The 25,120-nt window shown below is 47.8% G+C and overlaps 1 protein-coding gene across 5 annotated transcripts in view; it reads left to right on the plus strand.

Annotated features, from left to right (window-relative positions):
- Nucleotides 1–1,795: 1,795 nt before the first annotated feature.
- The window catches only part of EVC (EvC ciliary complex subunit 1), an 82,062-nt gene continuing 58,737 nt past the window's right edge, over nt 1,796–25,120 (plus strand). For 2 of the 5 annotated variants that reach the window (XM_059923352.1, XM_059923353.1), the window contains exons 1-5: nt 1,796–2,207; nt 8,647–8,772; nt 14,467–14,550; nt 16,639–16,871; nt 18,288–18,372. In XM_059923352.1, coding sequence (XP_059779335.1) covers nt 2,028–2,207; nt 8,647–8,772; nt 14,467–14,550; nt 16,639–16,871; nt 18,288–18,372 — 708 coding nt within the window. In that variant the 5' untranslated portion in view covers nt 1,796–2,027. The remainder of the gene's footprint in view (nt 2,208–8,646; nt 8,773–14,466; nt 14,551–16,638; nt 16,872–18,287; nt 18,373–25,120) is intronic. The other 3 variants (XM_059923349.1, XM_059923350.1, XM_059923351.1) reach the window with 2 other exon arrangements.

Consider the following 25,120-nt stretch of genomic DNA (forward strand, 5'->3'; position numbering starts at 1 on the left):
AACCCAGTGAGGTTCCCACTGTGTGAACCCTTGCTGTGGATGAGCCCTTGGACATGTCCAAGAAGCCACCCTCACATTCCCCCAGGAGGGAGGGGTGGGCAGGTAGTCAGGACAGCCACTGGGGGACCTCTCTGGGGAACCAAAAATAGGGGAGGTGGTGTCTGGAGCCAGGAGGCAGCAGCTGAGCAAACTCCCAGAACTCTCCGTGACAGCAGGGCTGTTACTACCCTGGGCCCGCAGCGACAGCTTACACCTCTTCACCCTCCTGCAGCCTTCCTACAGGGCAGCCTGTCATGCTGTCTGCAGCCTCAGGCCAGGAAGCCTGGCACCTGTGCTCCTTCTTACCCTGCCCCTCCGAGGACCGTCCTTTCCTGACTTGACAGGGACAAGACAATGGGGTTTGGGAATCTGACAGTTTATTAGCCAAGCTTTCCGCACGAGGTACACTGTCCTTGCGGGTACGCAGCATGTGCCAGGAGTGAGACAAGGCCAAAGACTAAATGCTAGCATATTGCTGGAGCATTAATTCTATTAGTGAGTAAAGGATGATTTCGATATGCAACCAATTTTATAATAAAGTAAGATGCAAAGAACACTACATTTTAAGAAATAAAAGCCTGAGTATCCAAAGAAATAGCCAGCATAAAGCAAGAACTTCTGGTTATTGCCCTCATACATGTTCCCAGGAGCCTTGGAGATGCTCCTAAGGAAACATTTAAGAAGCACCGCATGGCAGAGAGTGTGAGTCCTGAAACCAGACAGACACGGGTGTGAATATATGTGCCCAGTTTCCTATTGCAAGACCTTGAATGAGCCACTTCTCCTGTCTGGCTGTCAGTTTCTTCATCTATAAAAAGTAAATCTAGATAATAGTTCCCATCTTGCCAACTTGGAAGGAGTGAAGAGGAAATGATGGAAAAAACCAGAAACTTGAGCTGGATGTCCAGGTTAAGGACACAAAACCCCTCTCTGGATCCCCAGAGATCCCCATGGTACCCCTGCTCTGGCCCTCACAGGGAATTAAGCTCCAAAGGTTAGGGGTGTGAGTGCATTCGTGCGCGCCTGCACGTGTGTGTGTGTGTGTGTGTGTGTGTGTGTGTGTGTACCCCAGCACCCAGAAAGAGAGCTAGCATCAGTAAATGTTGCTTAAAGAAAGAACAGTTGCTGAATTCTTCTGCCTATCTCCCCACACAGCTGTGAAATCCTCCCTGGCGGACCTTGTCTGGTTGGTGGCTGCCCTGGCGCTGGTTCAGACAGCAGGGTCTCTGGAAATGCTGAGCGAATGAATGACCACGCGGCACCTCCTGGCTAGCAGGGGCTGAGTGTAACAATCTCCCTACATGTAGTCTTAGAGGAAAGCATCGACCATCCTGGAAGAAAATAGCATTAAAACAGGAGTCTGCAGGCAAACAAGTTCAGAGGCAAGGCCGGCCTGTGCGGTCCAAAGGGGGCCAGTTGGTAGAGGTCAGGAGCAAGGCTGAGTCAGACTTGCAATGTATCACTTAGTGCTGACCCTGACCCTCATCAGGAGGAAGGGCGCGTAATAGTGCCCATCTCCGAAGGTTGTTAAGAAAGTTACTCGGATCATCAGGCTAAATGCTTAACAAATCCTAAGCACTCAATAAACAACCCAGCACCACCCTCCTCCCTGGCTGTGGTCCCCTCCCCCTCTGGAAGTCAAGAGGCCCGTGCAAAACAAGACTCCTCCCAAAAGGTCCTCCCGGCTGAGAAGCACGCCTCTGGCCGGGCATGCTCAGTGCAAAGGCAGGGCTGGAGGCGGGGGTGGTTCAAAGTTTTGGGCGGAGGGTCCAGGCTCCTCCCTCCGGCTGGGCAGCACCGGGAAGCCGGAGGGGAGCTGGAGGAAAGAGGCAGCACAGGCCGGAGGAGTCGGCGGAGCGCGCCGCGCCCCTGGCCCGCCGGGGACCAGGTCCACTGAGGACCTGGCGGGGATGGAGCTCCGAGCGGCGGGCGCGGGCAGCGCGCGGCGGCGGGTGGGATGCGGCGGGCCGGCCGCCTGAGCACCCCCGATGGCCCGTGGCGCGGCGACCTGCGGGAGCGACGCGCGGCTGCAGCTGGGCCGGGACGCGGTGCGGCCGGCGCCCGCGCTGCTGGTCCCCGCCGTGCTGCTGGGCACCGCACTCGGCCTCGGCCTCGGCCTCGGCCTCTGGCTCGGCTGCCGCGCCGCCCGCCCGCGTCCGCCGCACCAGGTGGGTCGGCCGAGCGGGCAACCGGGGTGTGGGGCGCGGGGGCGCGGTCTTCCTCGGCCCTGTGGTCCGGGTTTCCAGCCCCCTTCTCCGAGTCCATTTGAGCGTGATCTTGGGCATCGCTCGCAAATGGTCTTGCCCTGGGGGATACCCCTTCTGCTCCGGGAGGCGGCTGGAGACAGTGATTTCAGAGGGAGCCGGCCAAGTGACAGAAGGGCTCTGGCTTGGAGTTGCCCCGAAGTGTCTGCTCCATCTGACAACGCTGTGTGACCTTAGCTGATGAAGGCCTCCAGGCCTCAGTCTCCTCATCTGTAGCACTAAGCGTTTGGACTTATGGGCGGAGCTCAGCGTGGTGGACAGGAGGGCAGGGGATTTCCCCGCCCCTGGATGTCCATTCTGCTTCCTTGCTGTGTGCATTAGCCAGTTAGCTCCTCTTGAGTCCCAGCTGCTACATCAGCATGCATTCAACATTCGACCACACAGCAAAAGTTTGCTGAGCACCTTCTACTGCCAGGCATGGCCTAGGGGCTTAGACACTACATCAGTGTACAGGATAAACCCTGCTCCTGCCCCTGGAGGTTCACAGCCTCTGGATGGACAGATTACAAGTAAACACTTGATTATAACACAGCCCCATCATGAGTTCTGTGATGGGAAAATGAAAATGCTAGCATTTATTGAATTCTGGCTGTATGCTGGGTGCTGAGCTACACTTTCTACCTGAAAATGATCTCATTGACTCTCCAAAACAGCTTGTGAGCTTGTTCCATTAATGTCCCCATTTTGCAGATGAGGAAACTGAGGCACAGAGAGGTTAAAATAACTTGCCAAATGACAGGCGTGTGTGTCTAACCCCAAAGCCACTGTATAGGAGGTGGATGGGATTGGTCACAGGTGGCTGCCTGAAAGGGATTAATGGATGCTTCATATGGCAGTTGTTGTTATGGAATCGGATGTTGTGTGGAGGTATCGGGCATACAGCAGGCATTCCATCAGTGGTGGTATGATCACTGTTTTAGGTCCCTGCAGCTTTGACCTCTTTGAGGGATGAAGTCTGGTGGGATCTGAGATAAGGTGGTGTGGTTTTGTTCCCCCATTCCTGGCCCACATGAGAAGGGGATGCAGCCAGCAGATGTAAGCATCTCACATGGCAGGTGAATTCAGGGGCGTGTCGTGCTGCAAAGGGGTGATAAAAGTTGAAATTAACATACTGCAAGATGCTTGTAGGTAAGTTTGAGGTTGTCACATCCCGCTGGTGATTAAGAGACACTGGCTCCTTGTGTGAAGAGGGAAGTAACACGTCAGAGCCTTTCCTGAGTGTCAGGCCTCTTGCCAGGAGTTTGCAGGCATTTGTTTCTATATTCTCACTCCAAGCCTTTGAGTGGGGGGACTGTCAGCCTCACTTTCCAGGTGAGGACATCTAGGCTCTGCAAGGTTGTTCTCTGTCCAGGGTCACATGATGAATGAACAGTGGCTGAACTTCAACTGCAGTCTGTCTGAACCCCTAAGTCAGAGTGTTTAGTCATCCGCTACCTGGTAAGGTGGTAGTTAGTATCTGTCTTAGTCTGGGCTGCTATAACAAAAATACCATCAACTGGGTAGCTGATAAACAACACAAACTTATTTCTCACAGTTCTGGAGGCCAAGAGCCCAAGATCAGGGTGCCAGCATGGTTGGGTTCTGGCTAAGGTCCTCTTCCAAGTTGCGGATGACTGACTTCTTGCTGTGTCCTTATATGGCAGAAGGGACAGGGGAGCTGCTGGGGCCTCTTTTATCAGGGCACTAATCCCATTCATGGGGGGCTCCACCCTCATGATCTAATCACCTCCCAAAGGCCCCACCTCCAAATACCATCACCTTGGGGGTTAGAATTTCAACACATTAACTGAGAGGGAAAGGGACACAAACATTCAGATGATAGAGCAGCCCATTTTGCAGCTGAGTAAGCTGAGGCTGACAGAGACTCACCAAGCTGTCCGGGTTTGCACAGCTGGTCGGTCACAGCTGCACTAGTCCAGTTGAGGGTGGTGGCGGCTCAGACCAGGTTTGTAGCTATGGAGGGGGCTCTGGCTCAAGGATAAGGCTGATTGGGTTTTCTGATGGTTTGGATGTGACCTTTGTAGCACTCCTTTCTAAGTGTCCTCCTTTCCTCCGTCTCCTGCCTCTAGTTTCTATTTCTAAAATAGAAACAATATGACTGTCCTGGTTAAAAACCTCCAGTGGCTCCTGGTTGCCTACACGAGATCACGTCCAGTTTCCTCGCATGGTATATAAGGCGACTGACCTTCCCTGGGGCATGGGCGCCCATGCTCTAGCCACCCAGAATCCCCTTGATCCCCAGATGTCGCTGCACTTCTGCACATCTGTTCTTTGCCTCTTGTCCCACCCATCCTTCAGGACCCAGAAAGAAAACCATGTAGGGAAGTGTTCCCAACCTCAGGCTGGATCAGACACTTCCTCCCTCTTGGGTCCCGGGCACTCTGTTCTCCTCCTCTGGTCCAGGTCACCCAGCTCATAATTCTGTCTTGCACCACTTTCCCTTTGTGGTTTCTGTTTTATTTTTGTTTATTAGTTTTATTTCTTTCATCATTAAAACTTTTTTTTTTTGCATCAAAGTTACACATGCACATAATTTAAAATGTTCATTTGCAACCATTTCCCACTTTTCAGAAGCCATCTTGTTCGACTCTTGTTCAGCTGGCTATTTTGGTCATTTACTTCTAAATAACCTGCTGACATGGCTGCTTGACTTCCCACTGCGGAAGTGCGGAGTGATTTAGCTCTCTTTTCTCCCCTCCTTCATATTTACACCCTCCTTATCCACCATCACCACCTCCCTGTGTGGTTATGGGGTAATTTTGGTGAAATCAGTATTTGGTGTTTTCATTATTACAATTCCATAAACATAATTCACTGTCAGCCAAGGATCCGCTGTACTTATGCTTACTTTCCTTGTTTGCACAATACTTTGTTTTCCCTGAAATTAATAATTACCCGTTTTTTTCATTTGCTTAGATTCTGTACACTTATCATCTGTTTAACAGTAAACTTTCCCCCATTTGTCTACATTTTCTTTCAAGACATTTGAATACATTAGAGGCAATTCAATACATTATTTGATCTGTTTTATCTTCTAGGAAAACTTCTCTCCCAGAAAGCTTCTGAACTCTCCAATATGAGCCGGTTGCCTCTAGACCGTTGCTATTCTCATAGTGAACCAGAGCAATCTCATCAGCTTCACCTGGGAGCTTGTTAGAAATGCCAGTTCTTGGGTCCCACCCCAGACTCACCGATGAGAATCTCTGGAGGTGGGTCCAGCAAGCTGTGTTTAACAAGCCCTCTCATGGTCTCTCTGTTCTTAAAGTTCAAGAAACAGCTGCTGTAGGCTTTTGCTGTCACCATTGGGACCTCTTGGGGCCATCATGCTGGAACTTCTTCACCTCTCTCCTGGGTTGGACCCTCTTTCGGGATCTCCTACACTGTCTTTATTGGCTAATTTCCTCATTTGGGTAGAGCACGTCCTCCAGTAGCTTTCTGAGAAAAGGATAGGTGGAAGTTCTTTTGAGAATTTCTATGTCTGAAAATATCTTTCTTCTGTCTTTATACTTAATTTGGTTAGAGTAGTTAAGTTATAGAATTCCAGGTTGGAGATAATTTTCCCCCAGAATTTTGAAGGCATTTTCTCCATTTGTCTTTCAATTTCCGTTGTTGATGTTGAGAAATCAGGTTGTATTCTGATCCTTGATATTTTGCATGGTATCTCTTTTTTTTCTTCTGTTCCTCAATAGAATCTTAAAGGATCTTTTCTTTACTCCCAGTATGTGAAATGCACCAGGATGGGTCTTGGAGGAAATCTAATGCTTCTTATTGTGCTGTGCATTCAGAAGGCCCTTTCAATCTAGAAATTCATTTTCTTGATTTCTTTAATGACTCTTTTCTTTCTCTATGTTCTGTTGCTTCTTTCAGGAACTCCTATCAGTTTTTGGTTAAATTGGGCCTCTAATTATCTTCCTTCTCTCCTATTCTCGATCTCTTTGTCTTTTTATGCTGTTTTTTGGGAGACTTTTCTCAACTTTATACTTGTACTGAGTTTTTCATATTCTTAATTTTCAAGAGTTCTTTTTGTCCTCAGAATAGTCTATGTTTTTACTAGCCTGTTCTTATTTTGTGACTGTAAAATCTTCTCTTATCTCTCTGAGGATATTATAATTGTTTGTTTTTAGTTTTCTTTTCCCCATGCAGTGTCTATTTCCTGCCTGCTTTTTCCTTTTGTTTGTTTTGGGGTTTGTCTTTCATATTAGAATCTGTCCTGAAATGGCTGGTGACCCTTGATCTCCTGGCCATTTTTAATTGGGGAGCAAAAAATCTGATACTCCTCCTTGGGTGACTGAGGTTTTTCTCCTGGAGTCTTTACAGTGATTGGACCAGGTCCTTCCCTGCAGAAGCCTTGTGCTGGTCAGCTATGGCTGCTAAACAAACAACCCCCAAATCTCTGGCTTCATCTAACCTTGCCTACCCCACCCCCAACTGCTCCAGACACATGGGCTTCCCTGGACATGCTGAGCATGCTTGTGCCTCAGGGCCTTTGCACTTGCTGTGCCCTCACCCTGAAATGCTTGTCCCTGTGATATCTGAATGGCTTGCTCTCTCACTTCCATCAAGTTTCTTTTCAAATGCCACCTTGTCCAAGAGGCCTTCCCCTCCCATCACTCTCCATTCCCCCATCCTCCATTGATTTTCCCTATAGCACTTACACCTCCGACACACTATGTATTTATTTTGTTTGCTTATGTCTCTCTTCTGTCACTAGAATGTAAACTCCATGAAGGCAGCGGCTTTGTTTGTTTTGTTCATTACTCTATTCCCAGTGACTAGATTAAGGCTTGACACTGAGTAGATGCTCTATAATAGCTGGTGACTAACTCAATGACAAACTGGTGATATATCCTCAGTTCAAGATTATATCCATGAGCAGCCAGTGGTCAAAGAGGGGCTTGATAAGTGTCTCTGGCATAATAGGATTTTCAATACAGTAGATAATTATGTTCTATAAAATCAGCGCAAACGCAGGACTAGCAAATACTGAAGCATTGCTCCCAGGGGAGATGCAGGGTTTTGTTTCTACAAGATCCTGGTCATAATATTTTCATTAACCAATCAATACATGTGTTTATGTGTGTTTCTGTTTAAAGGTGCCTCATTTAACATATGGTTGATTCATTAACCTTGAACTCACAGCCAATAGCACTATAACTCATGCCTGAACAAAGCTTATCTAATACATACATTTTCTCCATAAGGCACATCACAGTCTTCTTGTCCTTAGAAACACTAGACAGCACTTAGGGGTCATTTTCAACAAAATCACCAACAAAAGTGCTAAAAAAGAATGGTACTAAATAGAACATGGAAAGGACACTTGTTTGCAGTATGAGCTGAGACAAGAAATTAGAGTGTGGCCTTCTTCAATCTCATTTGGAAACTGCACATCGGGCAATTCACATTTTTCACATTTCTGCTCGTGTCCAGGAAGGACCGCAAAAGCACCCCAAGTGTCGGTTTGGGGGATTACAAATAAATTTACCAAGTAGGCAAGTTTGCAGATACAGAATCCACAAATAATGAGCATCAACTGTAGCTCACAACAGAAACCATTCTATAGTTTAAGGTTACCTAAGATATTTTCTTAAAAATTATCCAATCACATTATAGGAAGTAACAGGAATTTTAATATTTATGTGTCATTCTCCATGTTAAGCTGTTACCCCACCCCAAGGAGCTCACAGGCTACAGGAGCTGGGGAAGTGGGGACCAACTCAGAAAAACAATGGAATGAGCTTTTTCAAAATTAATTAATTAATTAATTAACTGATTTATTTTTGGCTGCCTTGGGTCTTCGTTGCTGCACACGGGCTTTCTCTAGTTGCAGCGAGCAGGGACTACTCTTCGTTGCAGTGCACAGGCTTCAGTAGTTGTGGCATGTGGGCTCAGTAGTTGTGGCTCGCGGGCTCAGTAGTTGTGGCTCGCGGGCTCTTGAGTGCAGGCTATAGTGGTTGTGGTGCACGGGCTTAGTTGCTCTGCGGCATGTGGGATCTTCCTGGCCCAGGGCTCGAACCCATGTCCCCTGCATTGGCAGGCGGATTCTTAACCACTGCACCACCAAGGAAGCCCTGGAATGAGCTTTGATCCAAGTATTGCCTCCAGGTCCTGAGAACACGCTGAGATGGGACTTTGGGGGCTTGTCAGGAGGGTGACACCTGGATAGTCTTGAAGGATGTGGACCTGACTCCAGGTGGAGGGAAGCACTGCACACAGAGGGCCAGGCCCGGAGCAGAGATGAGCAGCCGTGATGGCTGGGGGTGGGGAGTTGATGGCTAATGTCACAGGGGCACTAGGCTGACCAATTTCAATGTGTTCCTCCCACCCCACCTTTGGATTTTAGAAAGATGACGCTCAGAGTCTGCTCAAGAATTTGGAGTCTAACGTTCAGACCCCGTCGGAAACCGGCTCCCCATCCAGGAGGAGGAAGAGAGAAGCACCGACTTCAAAGGATGAGGAGGCTCTGAACGTAAGCTGGGTGTTTGGGGTGCATTGGAAGAGACTCACGCTGGGTGTCCCGTGCCCTACCTGGATTTCATCCAGAGGAGCCCCAGCAGATCTCATGTCCCAATAGGCTTCTTTTTGAGGTATAATTTACATAGAAAAAATGCACAGATTTTAAGCTTACAGTTTAATGAGTGACAAGTGTATACACCCCTGTAACCAAGACCCCAATCGGGAACGTTCGTTTACTCCGGAAAGTTCTCTAGTGCCCCTTTCATAGGCAGCCACTGCTGTGATTTCCATCACCATGACTGGTTTTGCTGTTCTAGAATTTTACATGAATGCAATCACGTGCTTTTCTGTGCCTGTTGATCCAGGTCGTCGTTGCACTTGTCATTTGTCCCTTTTAATTGCTCAGCCCGCTGTGGGGATGTGTCACAGTGGGGGTTGTTTCCAGTGCTTGGTTATTCTGAACAAGGCTTCTGTGAATGTTGGTGTGTAAGTTTGTTTGTTTTCATTTTGTTTTATTTCTTTGAAGTAAATATCTAGGAGTGGGAGTTCTGGGCCTCTGATGGAGATGTTAAAAGATGGATACTCCCTGTACCTTCCTTGCTGCTCCCCTCCCCACTCCATCCAGCCTGAATCGGCCCATAGGGCATCGCTTCCTGCATAAGCTCCGTGGACGGAGAGGGCGTTTCTTCCAAAGATGTGTTCTTTCTAGTCACTTCCTGGTCCCTAGAAGGGACCAGACTCCAGTCATTTGCCCAATTGACTCCAGCCTCAATTGCCCAAAGGTGAATATAGACATCTACATAGGTAGGTAAGTAGGTAGGTAGGTAGGGAGAGAGAGAGAGAGTGAGAGAGAGAGAGAGGTGCTGGGAAAAGGGGAAAGATTGGAACCAAGTTTCTTATTTAGCATCTACTGAGTTCCAGGCATTTTCACGTGTCACTTTTGAGTGATGTAAACACTCGTGTGAATTCTCTCATGCAATCCTCTCAGCACCCCATGATGTAGACCTTGTTTATTTGCCCATTTTCCAGATGGGGAAACTGAGGCTCGTGGAGCCAGGTCACTGTCCTCAGTCACGTAGCTGAGATTTGGGCCTGGGGGTGTTCAGCTCCTGCCTGGGAGGGCTGCTTCCCCGCAGCCTCTGACACTCAGTCATGTTCTGCAGCTTCTGCTTACCAAGCAAGGAAAGTGCGTTGGGTATTCTAAAACAAATTTCACCAAAAAGTTGGAAATGAATAGGAAAAGCTTCTAGTTAAGCTGAAAATTCAGTGTTCGAGTCACCCCCGTGTCTGTACTTCCCAAGGGTTCTGGAGACAGGGCTTCCCTTCCCCACGCTGGGCCAGACCCCGTGGAGCGATCAGCTGCCCTCCCAGGGCTGAGACATGGGGAGCTGGAGAGGAAGAGAGAGCGCCTGGCTGTTCCCGGAGATGAGTCCACCCTTCCTCGTCTGTGCTGTGTGTCTCGAGCTCACACTCCCAGCCTCTCTGTTTCCAGGTGCTTGTCTTTCCATGTGTGTCTGTCTATGTGTGTATCAGTGCATCTCGCTGCGTGTCCATGTCTGTTTTTGTGTGTCTCTCTCCATGTGCATCTCTGTGGGCCTGTGTGTGAGAGTGTGACAGTGTGGCTTTGTGATGTCTCCCTGTCTTAGTTTCTCTCTCTCCCTCATCTATCTCTATGCCTCTGTTCCCCTCACCCCATAGGATTAAAACCCTGCTCACAGCAATGAAAACATATGTCCATGCAAAAACATGTGCACAAATGTTCCTGACAGCCCTAATCACAATAGCCAGAACGTGGAAACCCAAATGTCCATCAGCTGACGAATGAATGAACAGAATGTGGTGCTTCCATACAATGGAATACTGTTCAGCTGTAAAAACAACATGAGTGAAACTTGAAAATAGTATGCTAACTGAAAGAAACCAGTCACAAAAGACCACATGTTATAGGATTCCATTCATCTGAAATGTCCAGAACAGGTAAACTTACAGAGGCCAAAAGTAGATTGGTGGTCGCTTAGGGTGGGCGTGGGGAATGGGAGGGGTAGGGGTAATAGCTAAAGGGTACAGGTTTCCTACTGAGATGATAAAGATGTTCTAAAACTGACTGTGGTAATGGTTGCACATATCTGTGAATATACCGAAACGTATTCAATTTACATGGTTCAGTTGCATGAATTATATCTCAATAAACATATTTGAAAAAAAAAACCCTTCTCACACAGAGGGCAGCCTCAGATATGATACAAACAACGTTGGCTTTGGGATCCAGAATCCTGGAACCCAGGCCCAGCTCTGCCACCTGTGTGCTGTGTGATGTTGGGCAAGAGACATAACCTCTCTGAGCCTCAGGGTTCTTAGCTTTGCGTTGACAGTAGTGGTGGCGGCCCCACAGGGTCACCCATGAATCAACTCTGTGAACCCTCCTACCACAGAATGAGTCAATCTTTGCCGGGGACCCAGATCTCCACCTCCCCAGAAGTCTAACCCATTTCTTCCACCTAGTAATGTTTTACCTGTTAACCATTAGCTGTGCCTCGCCGATGCCCATTATCAAGCTAATAATTGCCAAGAGTTAAGTTAAAGATCTGCCCGTTCCGGTGACTGGCTTGCCAAAATGCCCCTGCCTTCTGCAGGCTGAGCTTGTCAAGGAATGAGGGCAGGGCTGATTTTGATAGGGCAAGTTGAGCTGTAACCCTGACATCCTCCAATGCCCAGAAAACCAAGGCATTTGGGGTCCACGCCACTCCTTGCATGAACTCTGTTTTGATAAATAGCTCATGTTAGCCACAAACAAACAAAATTCCAGAAGGCTCTGAGGCATGCTACTCCCCAGCCTCCTCCTGTCCTTTGGCTTTGGCGGAGGGAGGGTGCATACCTGCCCTCTGGAGGTAATTGTGCATTTGCCGAAAAGAGCACCTTTTCTCAGAGAGTGAAATGGCTTTTCTTTTCCTACAATTATGTTTTAGCTAATTTTCTGAATAATCGCACTGCTTCAGCTGAAGAAGTTTTACATTGTAAATTTGCACTACAGCCAATTTTCTGAATAATTGTGTTGCTATGGTTGGGGAGATGATTGGACTTTGGAGGACTTAATAAGAAGAAGAGCTGTGAAAAACTAAAAACAGCCCAGGCTCCCGGTTCCCAGGTTCTGCTTCTGTCTATCTCAGGTGGACCCCTGCGTCTATATTCTTTGCTTCCTATATTATGTTTTTCCCCTGAAGTGCAATGTTTGTTTGGTGTCTCCTCTTTAGAAGATGCACTCCTGAAAGGCAGAGACCAAGCCTTCCTCTCATTTTCTACCCCTTTCATTCCGTCCTTTCTTCTCACCTCTGTTTGGAAGAAGTGTAAAAATGCACAGTGCTCTTTCTGCTTTTGCATCGTTCCTTGAAAACGTGTTTCCACTGGACCATCAGCCAGGGCCGGCTTCATAGGTGGACGTGCCCTATGGTCACACAGACCCCGTGTCCAGTCACCACGCCCCTTTCTCCCCCCGCCCCCCCGCCAGTTTCTGGACTCTGCTGTCTTGAAATTCTTAATCATTTTGAGTAAGACCCACCCGCCCCGCCGCTGTTTTCATTTTGCACGGGGCCGCACAGATTATGTCACCCGTTCTGAAGTCAGCCTTTTTAGTCTTACGGCCACGCTTTGCTGTTGTACCAGTCCCCCAGCTAAGAGAGTGGGACTGGCTGCTGGGAGCCGGGGACAGGCCTTGCTCTGCTCCCTCGGATCCAAGGAAAGCCAGGAAGTGATGGGAATTGTATGGTTTTTGATGGCCACGGGGGGAGAATGGATTGGAAAGTGTCCACCTCTGAGCCTTCCTTTGCCTTTCTGTAAAATGGGCCTGATCGTGATAGCACCAGCCTCCCCAAGCTGACTGTTGTGTGATAAGGATATGAGCAAACACGCATCACGTGCCAGCACATAGTAGGCCCTCAGTACGTGGATGGGGAGCCAGGTAAGAGGCTATTGCTGCCCCTTGGGGTAAATATAATGGTGGCTTGGGCCAGGGCTGTGGATTTGAGAGATGTTTAGGAGGTTAAGTTGGTGGGATTTGTGGTCGATTGGATGTGGCAGATATGGGAGCGACAAGTATCTCAGGATCCAACTTGTGTCCCTGGGGCGTGGCGAAGCATGGCTCTTCCTCTTGTTCTCATTTGTGTCATGTCGAAGGAGATGGATGGTGTCAGCTGAAGAGGAGGGACTCTGGAGCCAGGGAATTTGATTCAAATCCTGATTCTGACATTTAATAGCTGTGTTACCTTGGGCGCACAGCTCAACCTCTCTGTGTCATCTTCCCCACCTGGGAAATGGCAGGGTCCTTGGAAGTTTAAGGATGGATAGGTGGACGTATGAATGGTCCTTAAGTTTAAGGACCACATGTTGGTGGTCTTTCCCCATTCTTGTCATCTAAGTCTGTTTTTGCGAGTCCGAAGACAGAGATAGACATGACAAGAACTGGGGCCCTTGCCCCAGAGCTTCCCCTCTGCCCTGCTCTGAAGGGCACACGGTGACACCCTCTCTGGACATGTATACAGGCCACGTCACAGGCTCTGTCGGGTGCTGTTTCAACGTCACACAACGTGAGGAAGCGATAAATTCTTCCGCTTTCCTCGTGATAGGATATGTAATTCCAAGGAGAACTCAGCAATCAGAAATCAGTCATTTGTTACGGAGTTCCTTTTTTTAAGATTTAGTTGCAAAGCGTTGGAATCGATGTGGATGCAGTTTTCACCTGCCAGCCAGGTCAGAATTGCTGAGTAGAGATTCCTCCCGGCCTGGAGCGCCGGGCTCCTGAACTGCTGCCCGCTCAACTTCATTCACCCGCTGGTTGCGGCCAAGCATTTATTCAGCACCGACCGTGCAAAGTGCAGGGGTGACCCTGACAGGAGAGCGATATGGGAAGGATGTGGGGCCTTTCTGTGTCGTGTGGAGCAGGCACGAATCAGTCCATCGAGCTGCGGTTGGGGAGCTGGTTCCTGAGCAGTGTTTGCTGGTGTCTCTTTACTGCCGTGACGTATAGCTGTCCATCGCCTTGCTTCTGCTCCGTTCCAGCAGCTCTGCTGGGAGCTTTGTCCGCACCGTCCTTGGGGGCAGATGCGCTATCTGCTTACTGTCTGCGAAGACTGAGGCTCAGAAAAGTGAAAAGACCTGTCCAACCACTACTTTTCATTTAAGGGTCTAATTAAAAGCCTTGCATGAATATTGCCACACGTAAGCGCTTCTACACCTGGCAGTGCTAAAAGCATTTGGTTCCTTATTCCACCAAAAAGTGGTTCACAATTTTTAGGAAAACTTTTGGTGCTGTCAAGTTATTTAAATCCTTACTTCTTCCAGGGCTGAAGGCTTGGAATTAAATGAAGAATGTGCTATTTAACATCGGTCCGTTCGCCCACCCACCCATCTGCACATCTATCCCTCCCACACCCATCCCTACACCCATCTATCCATCCATTCACCTGCCCATTCATCTGTCCATCCATTCGTATGTCCATCTATCCATCCATTCATCCATCCATCCATCCATCCTTCCATCCATCCATCCATCCTTCTAGCAAGTGAGCACTACTTGGGTATAAATGTGCTTATTAAGGTCCCTTCCCAAGGCCACTGTTACAAATGGGATGTGGCATTTTGGAAACTCTTGGTGGTTTGTCCTTCATTTTACCGAAAGCCCCCATGCCATTTGTTTTTTTTTTTTCCTTCCTAGGAATGTGAGCCATCTTTCAATAGCAGTATCACAGCGTTTGCACTGAAGGCAAAAGTCGTCTATCCCATCAATCAGAAGTTCCGGGTGAGAGTCCTGAGCTCCGTCTTAGAAATACAATTAACCAGTAATGTGCTAGAGATTGGGGTAGGAGAAGGGGGATTAAATGTGCAATTTGGGGTCCTATTTGAGGATTTTATGGCAAGTCATTTTAATAGAGATAATTTTGTGGCTTTGTAATGGAGCATGACTTTAGGGTTAATCCATTTTATGACAGTGTTGTCAGGGACAGGGCATGCCCATGGTATATACAGCAAGGTATCCACAGGGACACCAGGTGACAGCACAGTAGGGCAGCATCTGCCCTGACCTTTTAACACTAGTACAAATACTAACAAGTTACTAACATTGATCCTTACAGACCCTGGGACTAATGCCAGCAGCTGACGCTGAACATTTACTGTGGGGCTGGCACAGTGCTAATCATTTGTCATACATTACACATTTCGGTATTCCTTGCAACATTCCTATAAGGTAAATAATATTGTTCTCTCCACTTTATGCATAAGGAAACTGAGGCCGGGAGAGGTTAATGATCTGCTCAAGGTCATACTGCAGGAAGTGGCAGGGCAAGAGTCGTACCCTCAGGTCTTACACCTGGAGCCAGGAGTTCACACCTGTGGCTGGGAGTTTTGCAGAGAGCAGCATATTCCTTGATGTTTCAAGGAGCCCTCGGCCTATGTGATGCTCCACGAAAAAAATAGTTTCCTGGTCAAGTAAGTTGAGGAAAGTGCTGCCTGCTCTCCTGGAGATAAAGAGGACAGGCTCAAACCCAGCTCCTATCTCAGCCGTTTACTCTTGGCCATTTCCTGACTTCTCAGGACCTCAGCTTCTTCATCCATAAAATGGGGGTAAAGGGCCCTCCTGCCTCACCCAGTTGTCTTGAGGGTGAGATAGGGAATTAGGCGTAGGGCTTAGAGCAGTGTGTGATGTCTGCGCACTCAGTACATGTTCAGTTTTTTAAATTATTATCTGCTTTTGAGGACAGCCAGAGCCTATCGAAAGCGCTGAGAATTCCTGTACCAAAGAAGTGATTCTACCTTGTTCACGCAGACTTTCCCAAACTAATTTTTCTGTGGAACCCTCACAGTGAGCAGTAACTGTATAGTTCGTGAGACTGCTCCCCGGAACACACATTGGGAACCACTTCCTTCACTATCTGGTGGGTGGGTGAAGGTGCAAAACCCCCAGACCTGGGGCGTTCATTCGCCATCAGATCCCGTGCTAGGCAGGCTCTGTGGTGGGCCCTGGTGATTATCCAGTGGTCAGGAGAGCACTGTCCTCACCCTGGAGGCCCTCCCAGCCTGGCGGGTATTGCAGGATGGCGTGTGAGAGCAGGCAGGACAGAAATGACTGGGGTCCTGTGGAACCCCGTGTGGGCTAGGCCCGGGGATCAGGGTAGGAAGATTCAGCGGTCTGTGTCTGGAGGGAGGGATGCTTCAGCCCAGCAGACAATGAGTTTTAGGGGTGTTTCAGGCAGGGGGACAAGAGTCTGGAAAGGCTCAGAAGCACGAAATGATAGTGAGGGTTTGGCGCTGGCCACCAGCTCGGTGCTCCCTGGGCGTGCACCTCTGGGAGCAGCAGGAGACGGAGCTGGACGTAGGGATGGCTGGCATCTGCTGAGCTCTCTGGCTGTGCCAGGCACTAGGCTATGACCTCATGTGGTCATGGCAGTGCAAGGGGCTTGAGTTCCTTGTTAAGGGGCTTTGAGTCTATCCAAGGGCAGGTCAGTGGACAGAGCGGGCCTGGGGTGTGGGACAGCAGCCAGAGAGGTGGGGCAGGGCAGGCGGGCTGCTGGGGAGGTCAGAGCCGGCAGCCGAGGGTGGGTACAGGTGGGCCATCGGGGAACAGACCCAGGCTGATAGCTGGAGGGGAGGAGCCTGGTGCAGAGGGGCTGGCCTTTGGGGACAAGTGATGTGACAAGAGCTGTGACGAAGGCCCCTAGGGCCGTGGCCGTGCCCCTAGGGCAGAAGCTCCGCGGTGTCCACTCACACCCTCCCTGCCTGCCCCGGCTCGGCCGTCCTGGGAGCCACCGCGTGTGTCACCGGCGGAATTACGGGAACACTCACGATGGGTCACGTGGACTGAGAGTACACTTTCTCTCCTGCCCCCCAGCCTCTGGCCGACGGTTCCTCCAACCCATCTCTGCACGAAACCTTAAAGCAGCCAGTCTTGCCGAACCAACCCATGGAGGCATCGCCTTCCAGCAGCCTGGGGAGCCTGAGCCAGGCTGAGAAGGACGACTGCAGCTCCTCGTCCAGCGTCCACTCGGCCGCCAGCGACAACAGGTTCCTCGGCCGCACCTTCCTGGGGGCGAGCAGCTTCCCCGAGGCACTGACCTGCGAGAGGTGAGGAGGGGGTGGGATGGAGGATGCAGACTGATAGGCTGTATTATGCTCAGTGGAGGAAATGGAGGCCCAGAGAGGTTAAGGACTCAGCCATGGACACACAGCGACCCAGTGTCAGAGCTGGAGCTGAATGTGTGGTGTTGGCCAGCATGGGGGTCAGGGAGCCAGGCCTGAGCCCTGGGGAGAGACAGAGGGGACCTCCTTTAATCACTGACTTGCCCCGTGCACTGCATAGCAGCAGCTAGCACTGGCTAAGTGTCTTCTGTGTACAAAATATTAAGCACTTTGCAGGGATTAATTCTCTCTTGAGCACGAGGAGCAGGTCTGTCTTATTCACAGCTGTGCACTACCACCCGGTGGGAGCCTGGGACAGGCAAGTGATGAACAAGTATTAATCAGTCAATGAATTAATTCCTCTTAACAGCCCGATGTTGTTAAGGTTGTGTAGTAGATGCTAATATTGCCCTCATTTTCAAAGAATAAAATGAGACACAGAGAGGCAGAGTGACTTGCCCAAGGTCACGCAGTAGGTAAGTGTTGGAGCCTGGTGTGACCCCACCACCTTATCTTGCAGCCCATGCTCTAAATCGCCAAACTGTCCAGCCCAGAGTAAGGCTCAGCACCCAGTAGGTGCTCAAAAAGCTAGTCAGCAGGTTTGCACGTCAGTCCTCAGGCCTCTCTCAGATCTGAATTTCCGTGAGTCCAAGGAGCCCTGGGTGATCTGAACCAGGCGTGGCCTGGCTCAGGGCTGTGGAAAGAGTGGGCTCAGAACCCTGAGCTTGGTGTTGACCCTGAAGGTGGCCCCAGGAAGGAGGGACTTTGTTGAATTGGAACTTTCTTGGCTCCCCTGCCTGGCTGGGAAGGGGTGTTTCTTCCTATTCGGACGAAGAGGACTTGAACAGTTCAGGTGGACTGTAGTCATTTAAAATGCATTTGCCTATGTCGGAGAAAAGGTCAAAGGCCTTTATCTTCACACTGTCAACTATCTGCTCCTGTGACCACGTGACCGCTACTTGATTTCCTGAGTCAGTTTGCTCATCTGTAAATGGCTGTGAGAATGTGTACATGATGGCAGAAAGGAATGATGACACGTGACACTAGACATGAAAATGCCGGGGGGGCCTGGGAGGGGAGTGCTCTTTTTCATTTCTCTCACCTTCCATCTCTTCCTGTGTTCTGTCTTTGATGTCTCGGGCAGCTGCTTCCTTCTGGTCACAAGTGGGTTTCAGATGGCCTCTTCGATTGCTCTTATGCACCTGGGGTGGCTGTGAGCAATCTCTGCATGCCGCAGAATTTAAAATCTGGAGTCAGGATGCACCGTGGCTTATCCTGCAGGGATGTACTGATAACTCGGTAACCTTACTCCCCACTTCAAATACTCTGAAAGTCTCTTCTGTTTCTCTTTGGACTTTTCAGCGTGGACCTTGACTTGTGTATCTACAACCTTCACTTAAAAGACCTGCTGCATCTGGACACGGCACTGAGGCAGGAGAAGCACATGGTAGGTAGAGCACTCAGGACTCAGGAGACAGGCTCTGCGTGTGCATGGAGTCCCGGAGACCCTTGGGAAACGGGTGTCGGTGACAGCGGAGCCGCCACAAGGGGAAGGCAGAGCAGGGTTAGGCGTCCGACCACAAAATGGAAAAGCAATTCGTGCCTGCAGATGGGGAGGAGGATTTACTTTACCCATCGCCATTGGGGTTAAAAGCAGAAAGCTGGGTACCTACTCTCTGCGCACACCTCCTGATGGAGACCAAAGAGAACAGGATTTTTAGAGGAATGATAATAGTGATCATAAGATTTATGAGTGCTTACTATGTACTAGGTGCTGGGGGTGTTACACAGGTGGTTATTTTAAAGCTCACACAACCCGGCGAGGTGGGTGCCATCATTATGTCCACTTTATAGATGGGGAAACTGAGGCACGGAGTGGCGACTGGCCCTAAGTCATAAAGTTCTAAGTTGGGGCTGAGATAGGAAGTTGGGTACCTTGTTGTGGGTGTGCATTCTCCGAGTGATGGAAGGAGAAATCAGAGCCATGGACATGAGGAAACAAGATTGGTCTCTGCCAGATGCACATGGATCCATACTGGATCCAGGTTACAGAAAATCAGAGGGATGAGTCCCCCTGTAGCTACAGAACCTCCATGGGTTAGCCAGGCAGCAAGGCCACTGGGGTTAAAAAAAAAAAAGAATTATTTTGGGCTTCCCTGGTGGCGCAGTGGTTAAGAATCCGCCTGCCAATGCAGGAGACACGGGTTCGAGCCCTGGTCCAGGAAGATCCCACATGCCGCGGAGCAGCTAAACCTGTGCACCACAACTACTGAGCCTGCTCTCTAGAGCCCGTGAGCCACAACTACTGAGGCTGCGTGCCACAACTACTGAAGCCCGTGCACCTAGAGCCCGTGCTCTGCAACAAGAGAAGCCACCTCAATGAGAAGCCCGCACACTGCAACGAAGAGTAGCCCCCGCTCGCCGCAACTAGAGAAAGCCCGCGTACAGCAACGAAGAGCCAAACGCAGCCAAATATAAATAATTAAAATAAAATAATAATAAAAAAAAAGAATTATTTCTCCATGAGACACATCCTCTGAATTACTGAATGAGGGAGGAGACCTACAGAGAGAAGGGAGGAGAGAGAAGGCCTGTTGGGAAAAGAAAGGGAGGGGTAGATAGAGAGAGTGACAGAGAGACAGACAAAGACAGATATGCCCACAGGTGCTTCATTGTAAACAGGAGAAATAAAAGAATATTAAGTTGAGGATGCAACAGAAAGAAATTTTGCTCTGTGTGAGCAGAACGGGCCTCGTAAACAGGTGCCAGTATTTGAAACCGTAAATCATCCTAGGATTCCAGAAATCGAGCCTGTTCCTACAGCCCCACAGACCCCCGTGCAGAGGCTCATGGACATGAGGCACGAGCGCACTTGCAGCTGCAGCCTGCTTTCACTTAGCCACACCTGGTCCTGCTTGGGGGCAGGTGGCCCTGGCGATTTTCTCAAAGGCTCTGCTCCCTGGAGGGTGATTGTTTCTGTGCTCAGAGCCCCATCCAGCTGGTGAGTGACGTGGTCCTGGCCCCTCGCCCCTGGAGCGGCCAGCAAATGCCCGCAGGGAAGCAGCCTACTGTCATGAAGAGAGCATTCACCGTCACTCGTCTGTGGGCAGCCTCCCCGCCCTGCTGGACACAATACTGGGGACAGCCCCAGCCCTTATGGAGCCCACTGTCCAGGGGAGAGATGGCAGTCAATAGACTGCACAAAATGCACAGAGGCAAAAAGTATGACAAAGCAAATGATGGAGTAGCATGAGGGCATGTAAGAGAGGACCTGAGGGTGTGTAGGCTTCAGGGAGGTGGTCAGGCTTCCCTGGAGGGAGATACTTAAGCTGGAACCTGGGAAAGTTCCAGGAGCACCAGATTAGGAATTAGAAACTTGGGTTCTAGTCCACCCTCTGACACTTATGAGCTGTGTGACTTTCTGTAAGTCACTTCCCCTCTCTGGGCCACATTAGGAAAGGTGTGAAAATAATATACTTGCAGCTTTTACTCCATGCAATTACTAGGGAGTCAAGTCCCACTTTGAAAGTTCTCTGTAGGCAAAGTTCTGGGCTCTGTTGGGCTGTGTGATCTGCGTCATCACAGCATCATTTATGAAACACTGAAACTCTGCTAGGCTAAACACTTTAAATGTCTGATCTCATTGAAACCTCAGTGCTGTTCCACTCATGAGGAACCTGAGTCTCAGAGAGGTCTAGTCAGTTGCCCAAGATCACACAGCTGGTAAACTGCAGAGTCAGAACCCAAATGAGGTTTGTCTGACTCCAAGGTCTGTGTATCCTCAGAGCCCAGAACAGTGCCCTGCACATAGTAGGTGCTTAATAGAAATGTGTCTGGTTGACACCATCGCCACCCTGGGAGAGCTGCTTTCTAAACATGGCCTTCCATTCACTGCAGGGCATGTCTTTATCATGTGTAAGACCTAGAGAAACATGGGGAACAGGAGTGCACCATGTTACACAAAGACTTCAAATTTCATTTCTCTGGTAGAGATCCACTATCACAGGTCAGGGTTCAGAAGTGACTCAGACCAGATGTGACCACCGTGCAGCCAAGAAGCTTAGTGCTCTCTGGTGGTCCTGGAGGAGGAAGACACTGGTGCTGGGCTTGTCTAGGAGGTGGAGTTGTAACCTTTAAAAGCAGAATGGCAGAAAAGAAAATAGATCGGGGATGTGGGAGGGGGGTGGCTAATATCAGAGGAGCACTAGGACTAGCGGATTTCTCCTGGTGCTGGAAAATTCTCTACCTTGATTGTGGCAATACATGGGGAAAAATTGCATAGAACCACGTGCACACATATACACACAAATAAGTGCATGTAAAAATGGGTGAACACTGAGTAAGGTCTATAGTTAACTCTATTGGACCTATGTCCATTTTCAGGTTTGATATTGTACCACAGTGATGTAAGATGTCACCCCTGGGGACAAAGTGCACAGAACTCTGTACTGTTTTTCATCTTCCTCTAAGTCCATAATTATTCCAAATTAAAAAGTTTTTACGGGCTTCCCTGGTGGCGCAGTGGTTGAGAATCTGCCTGCCAATGCAGGGGACACGGGTTCGAGCCCTGGTCTGGGAAGATCCCACATGCCATGGAGCAACTAGGCCCGTGAGCCACAACTACTGAGGCTGCGTGTCTGGAGCCTGTGCTCTGCAACAAGAGAGGCCGCGATAGTGAGAGGCCCGTGCACCACGATGAAGAGTGGCCCCCGCTTGCCGCAGCTAGAGAAAGCCCTCGCACAGAAACGAAGACCCAACACAGCCAAAAAATAAATAAATAAATTAAAAAAAAAAAGTTTTTACAATTCAAAGGAATGGGACAAGACCTGTGAATGTTACTGATTCAGTTTGGGGTCAAAAAGAAAATAGATTTGAGATTAACATCTTGAGAAAAGAGAGTTACTGTACATAGCCTCAGACTTCAGTGGATGGAAAGTCAAGACAGTTTTTGTCTTTTTAGAGCTTATTAGCATTGGCAAGCATAATGAAGGTTGGTGAAGAGTTCTGGGTCTGTCCCTCATGGATGTCCCTTGTGACATGAGGCCAGTTGTCCAGATTTCTCAACTGAGAGTTCCTCATCTGTAAAATGGGGAATATTGTACCAACCTCCTGCTGTGATGATCATTTGAGATAATATATATATTAGCCTGGCACAGAAGAGTGTTTAACAAACCTTAAAACAAGGATCGTAAACTATGGCCCTTGGGCCAATCCGGCCATACCTATTCTTTTACACATCACCTATGGCTGCCTTCATGCTGTAACAGCAGAATTAAATAGTTGCAAAAGAGATAGTATGGCCTGCAAACCCCAAAATATTTACTTTGTGGGCATTTGGAGAAAAACATCTGCTCACCCGTGCATTTAAAAATGTCTTACCATGGGGGCAGTCCAAGATGATGGCGTAGGAAGATCCTGTTCTCACCTCCTCCTATGGGCACACTGAATCTATAGCTACATATGAAATAGATCCCTCTGAAAAAGACCTAAAAACCAGTGAACAGCTCCTTCATGGCTAACACTCTTGGCATACCCTCAACAAGTGGGACCCATCAGAATAAATTAGGCTGCTGCGGAACAACTAAGCCCGTGCGCCACAACGACTGAGCCTGCGCTCTAGAGCCTGTGAGCCACAACTACTGAAGCCCACACGCCTAGAGCCCGTGCTCTGCAACAAGAGAAGCCACCTCAATGAGAAGCCCACGCACTGCAACGAAGAGTAGCCCCTGCTCACTGCAACTAGAGAAAGCCCGCGCGCAGCAACGAAAACCCAACGCAGCCAAAAATTAATTAATTAATTAATTAATTTTTAAAAAGAAAAGAATGAAAAAGAGTAAATTAGGCTGCTTAGACAATCACAAAGGTTTGAGAGACAACCATGAGCTAGGGCAAGGTTGAAAGATAAAGTTTATCTTTTACAAGGCCACTTCTTCAAGACTGGGAGAGGTAGCTGTTTTGCCTAATACATAGAAACAAACACAATCAATCAAAATGAGGAAACAGAGCAATATGTTCAAACAAAAGAACTAGATAAAACATCAGGAAAAAAGCCTTAATGAAAAGGAGATAAGTAATTTACCTGATTAAAGAGTTCAAATAATGGTCATAAAATGCTCATCAAACTCAGGAGAAGAATGGATGAACAGAGTGAGAAATTCAACAAAGAGATAGAAAATGTAAGTACCAAACAGAAGTCACAGAGCCAAAGTATACAATAACTGAACTGAAAAATACACTAGGGAGTTCAACAGTAGACTAGGTGAAGCAGAAGAAAAAATCAGTGATCTAGAAGACAGGGCACCCAAACAGAACAGCAAAAGGAAAACAGAATTTTATAAAGTGAAGATAGCTTAAGGGACCTATGGGACAATATCACATGAAATAACATTCGCAATACCAGGGGTCCCAGAAGGAGAAGAGAGAGAGGGGCAGGAAACATATTTAAAGAAATAATGGCTGAAAACTTTCCTAACCAGGGGAAGGAAACAGACATCCAGATCCAGAAAGCCTAGAGAGTTCCAAAAAAGATGAACCCCAAAAGATCCACACCAAGATACATTAAGATTTAAAAGTCAAAAGTTAAAGAGAGAATCTTAAAGCAACAAGATTAAAAAACAACTTGTTAACTACAAGGGAACCCCCAAAAGACTATAAGCAGATTTTTCAGCAGAAACTTTGCAGGCCAGAAGGAGTGCCATGATATATTTAAAGTGCTGAGAGGAAAAAACTTCCAATCAAGAATGCTCTACCCAGCAAGGTTATTGTTTAGAGTTGGAGCGATAAAGGGTTTTCCAGACAAGCCTAAAGCTGAGGGAGATCATCACCACTAAACCAACCTTACAAGAATTGTTAAAGGGACTTGTTTAACCTGAGAAGAAAGAGCATTAATTAGTAACAAGAAAGCATACAAAAGTAAAAATCTTACTAGTAAAGGTAATTATATAGTAAAGGTAGTTAATTAATCACTTATAAAGTTGGTATGAAGATTGAACGAGAAAAGTAGTAAAAATATAACTACAATAATCACAGAAACACAAAATAAAAAGATGTAAAATGTGACATCAAGAAGCATAATATGTGTGTGCCAGGAGCAGAGGGTGGATGGGAAATGTCGAGTTTTAGATTGCACTCAAACTTAATTTGCTATCAACTTAAAATATACTGTTAAATATATAAATATTATATAAGCATCATAGTACCCACAAAGCAAAAACCTATTTTGATACACAAGAGATAGTAAGAAAAGAATCTAAGCAAAACACTAAAGAAAGTCATCAAACCACAAGGGAAGAGAGCAAGAGTAAAAGAAAGGAACAGAAAGTAACAACAAAACAGCCAGAAAACAATGAACAAAATGGCAATAAGTACATACCTATCAATAATTACTTTAAATGTAAAAGTACTAAATTCTTTAATCAAAAGACATAGAGTGACTGAATGGATTAAAAAAACAAGACCCAGCTATCTACTGCCTACAAGAGACTCATTAAAGATATATGTACACAAGTACACACATGGACTGAAGGTGAAGGCATGGAAAAAGATGTTCCATGCAAATGGAAAGCAAAAGAAAACTGGTATAGCTATACCTACATGAGGAAAAAGTAGACTTTAAAAAAAGATTGTAATAAAAGAAAAAGAGGGGGATTATATAATGATAAAGGGGTCAGTGCAACAAGAGGATATAACATTTGTAAATATTTATGCGTCCAGTATAGGGGCAACTAAACATCTAAAGCAAACATTAACAGATCTAAAGGGAGAAACTGACAACAATACAATTATAGCAGGGGGCTTTAATATCCCATTTACATCAATGCATACATCATCCAGACAGAAAGTCAGTGAGGAGACATCAACCTTACATTACACATTAGACCACATACTCTTAATATATATAAACAGAATATTTCATCCAAAAGCAGCAGAATACAAATTCTTCTCAAGTGCACATGGAACATTCTCCAGAATAGATGATATGTTAAGTCACAAAACAAGTCCCAATAAATTTAAGATCAAAATCACATCAAGCATCTTTTCCAACCACAATGGTATGAAACTAGACATCAGTTACAGGCATACCTTGGAGATATTGTGGGTTCAGTTCCAGATGACTGCAATAAAGCAAATATCACAATAAAGTGAGTCACATGAATTTTTGGTTTCCCAGTGCATATGAAAGTTATGTTTACTCT

The sequence above is a fragment of the Balaenoptera ricei genome, chromosome 5 (assembly GCF_028023285.1).
Source record: "Balaenoptera ricei isolate mBalRic1 chromosome 5, mBalRic1.hap2, whole genome shotgun sequence".
Classification (NCBI taxonomy): Eukaryota; Metazoa; Chordata; class Mammalia; order Artiodactyla; family Balaenopteridae; genus Balaenoptera; species Balaenoptera ricei.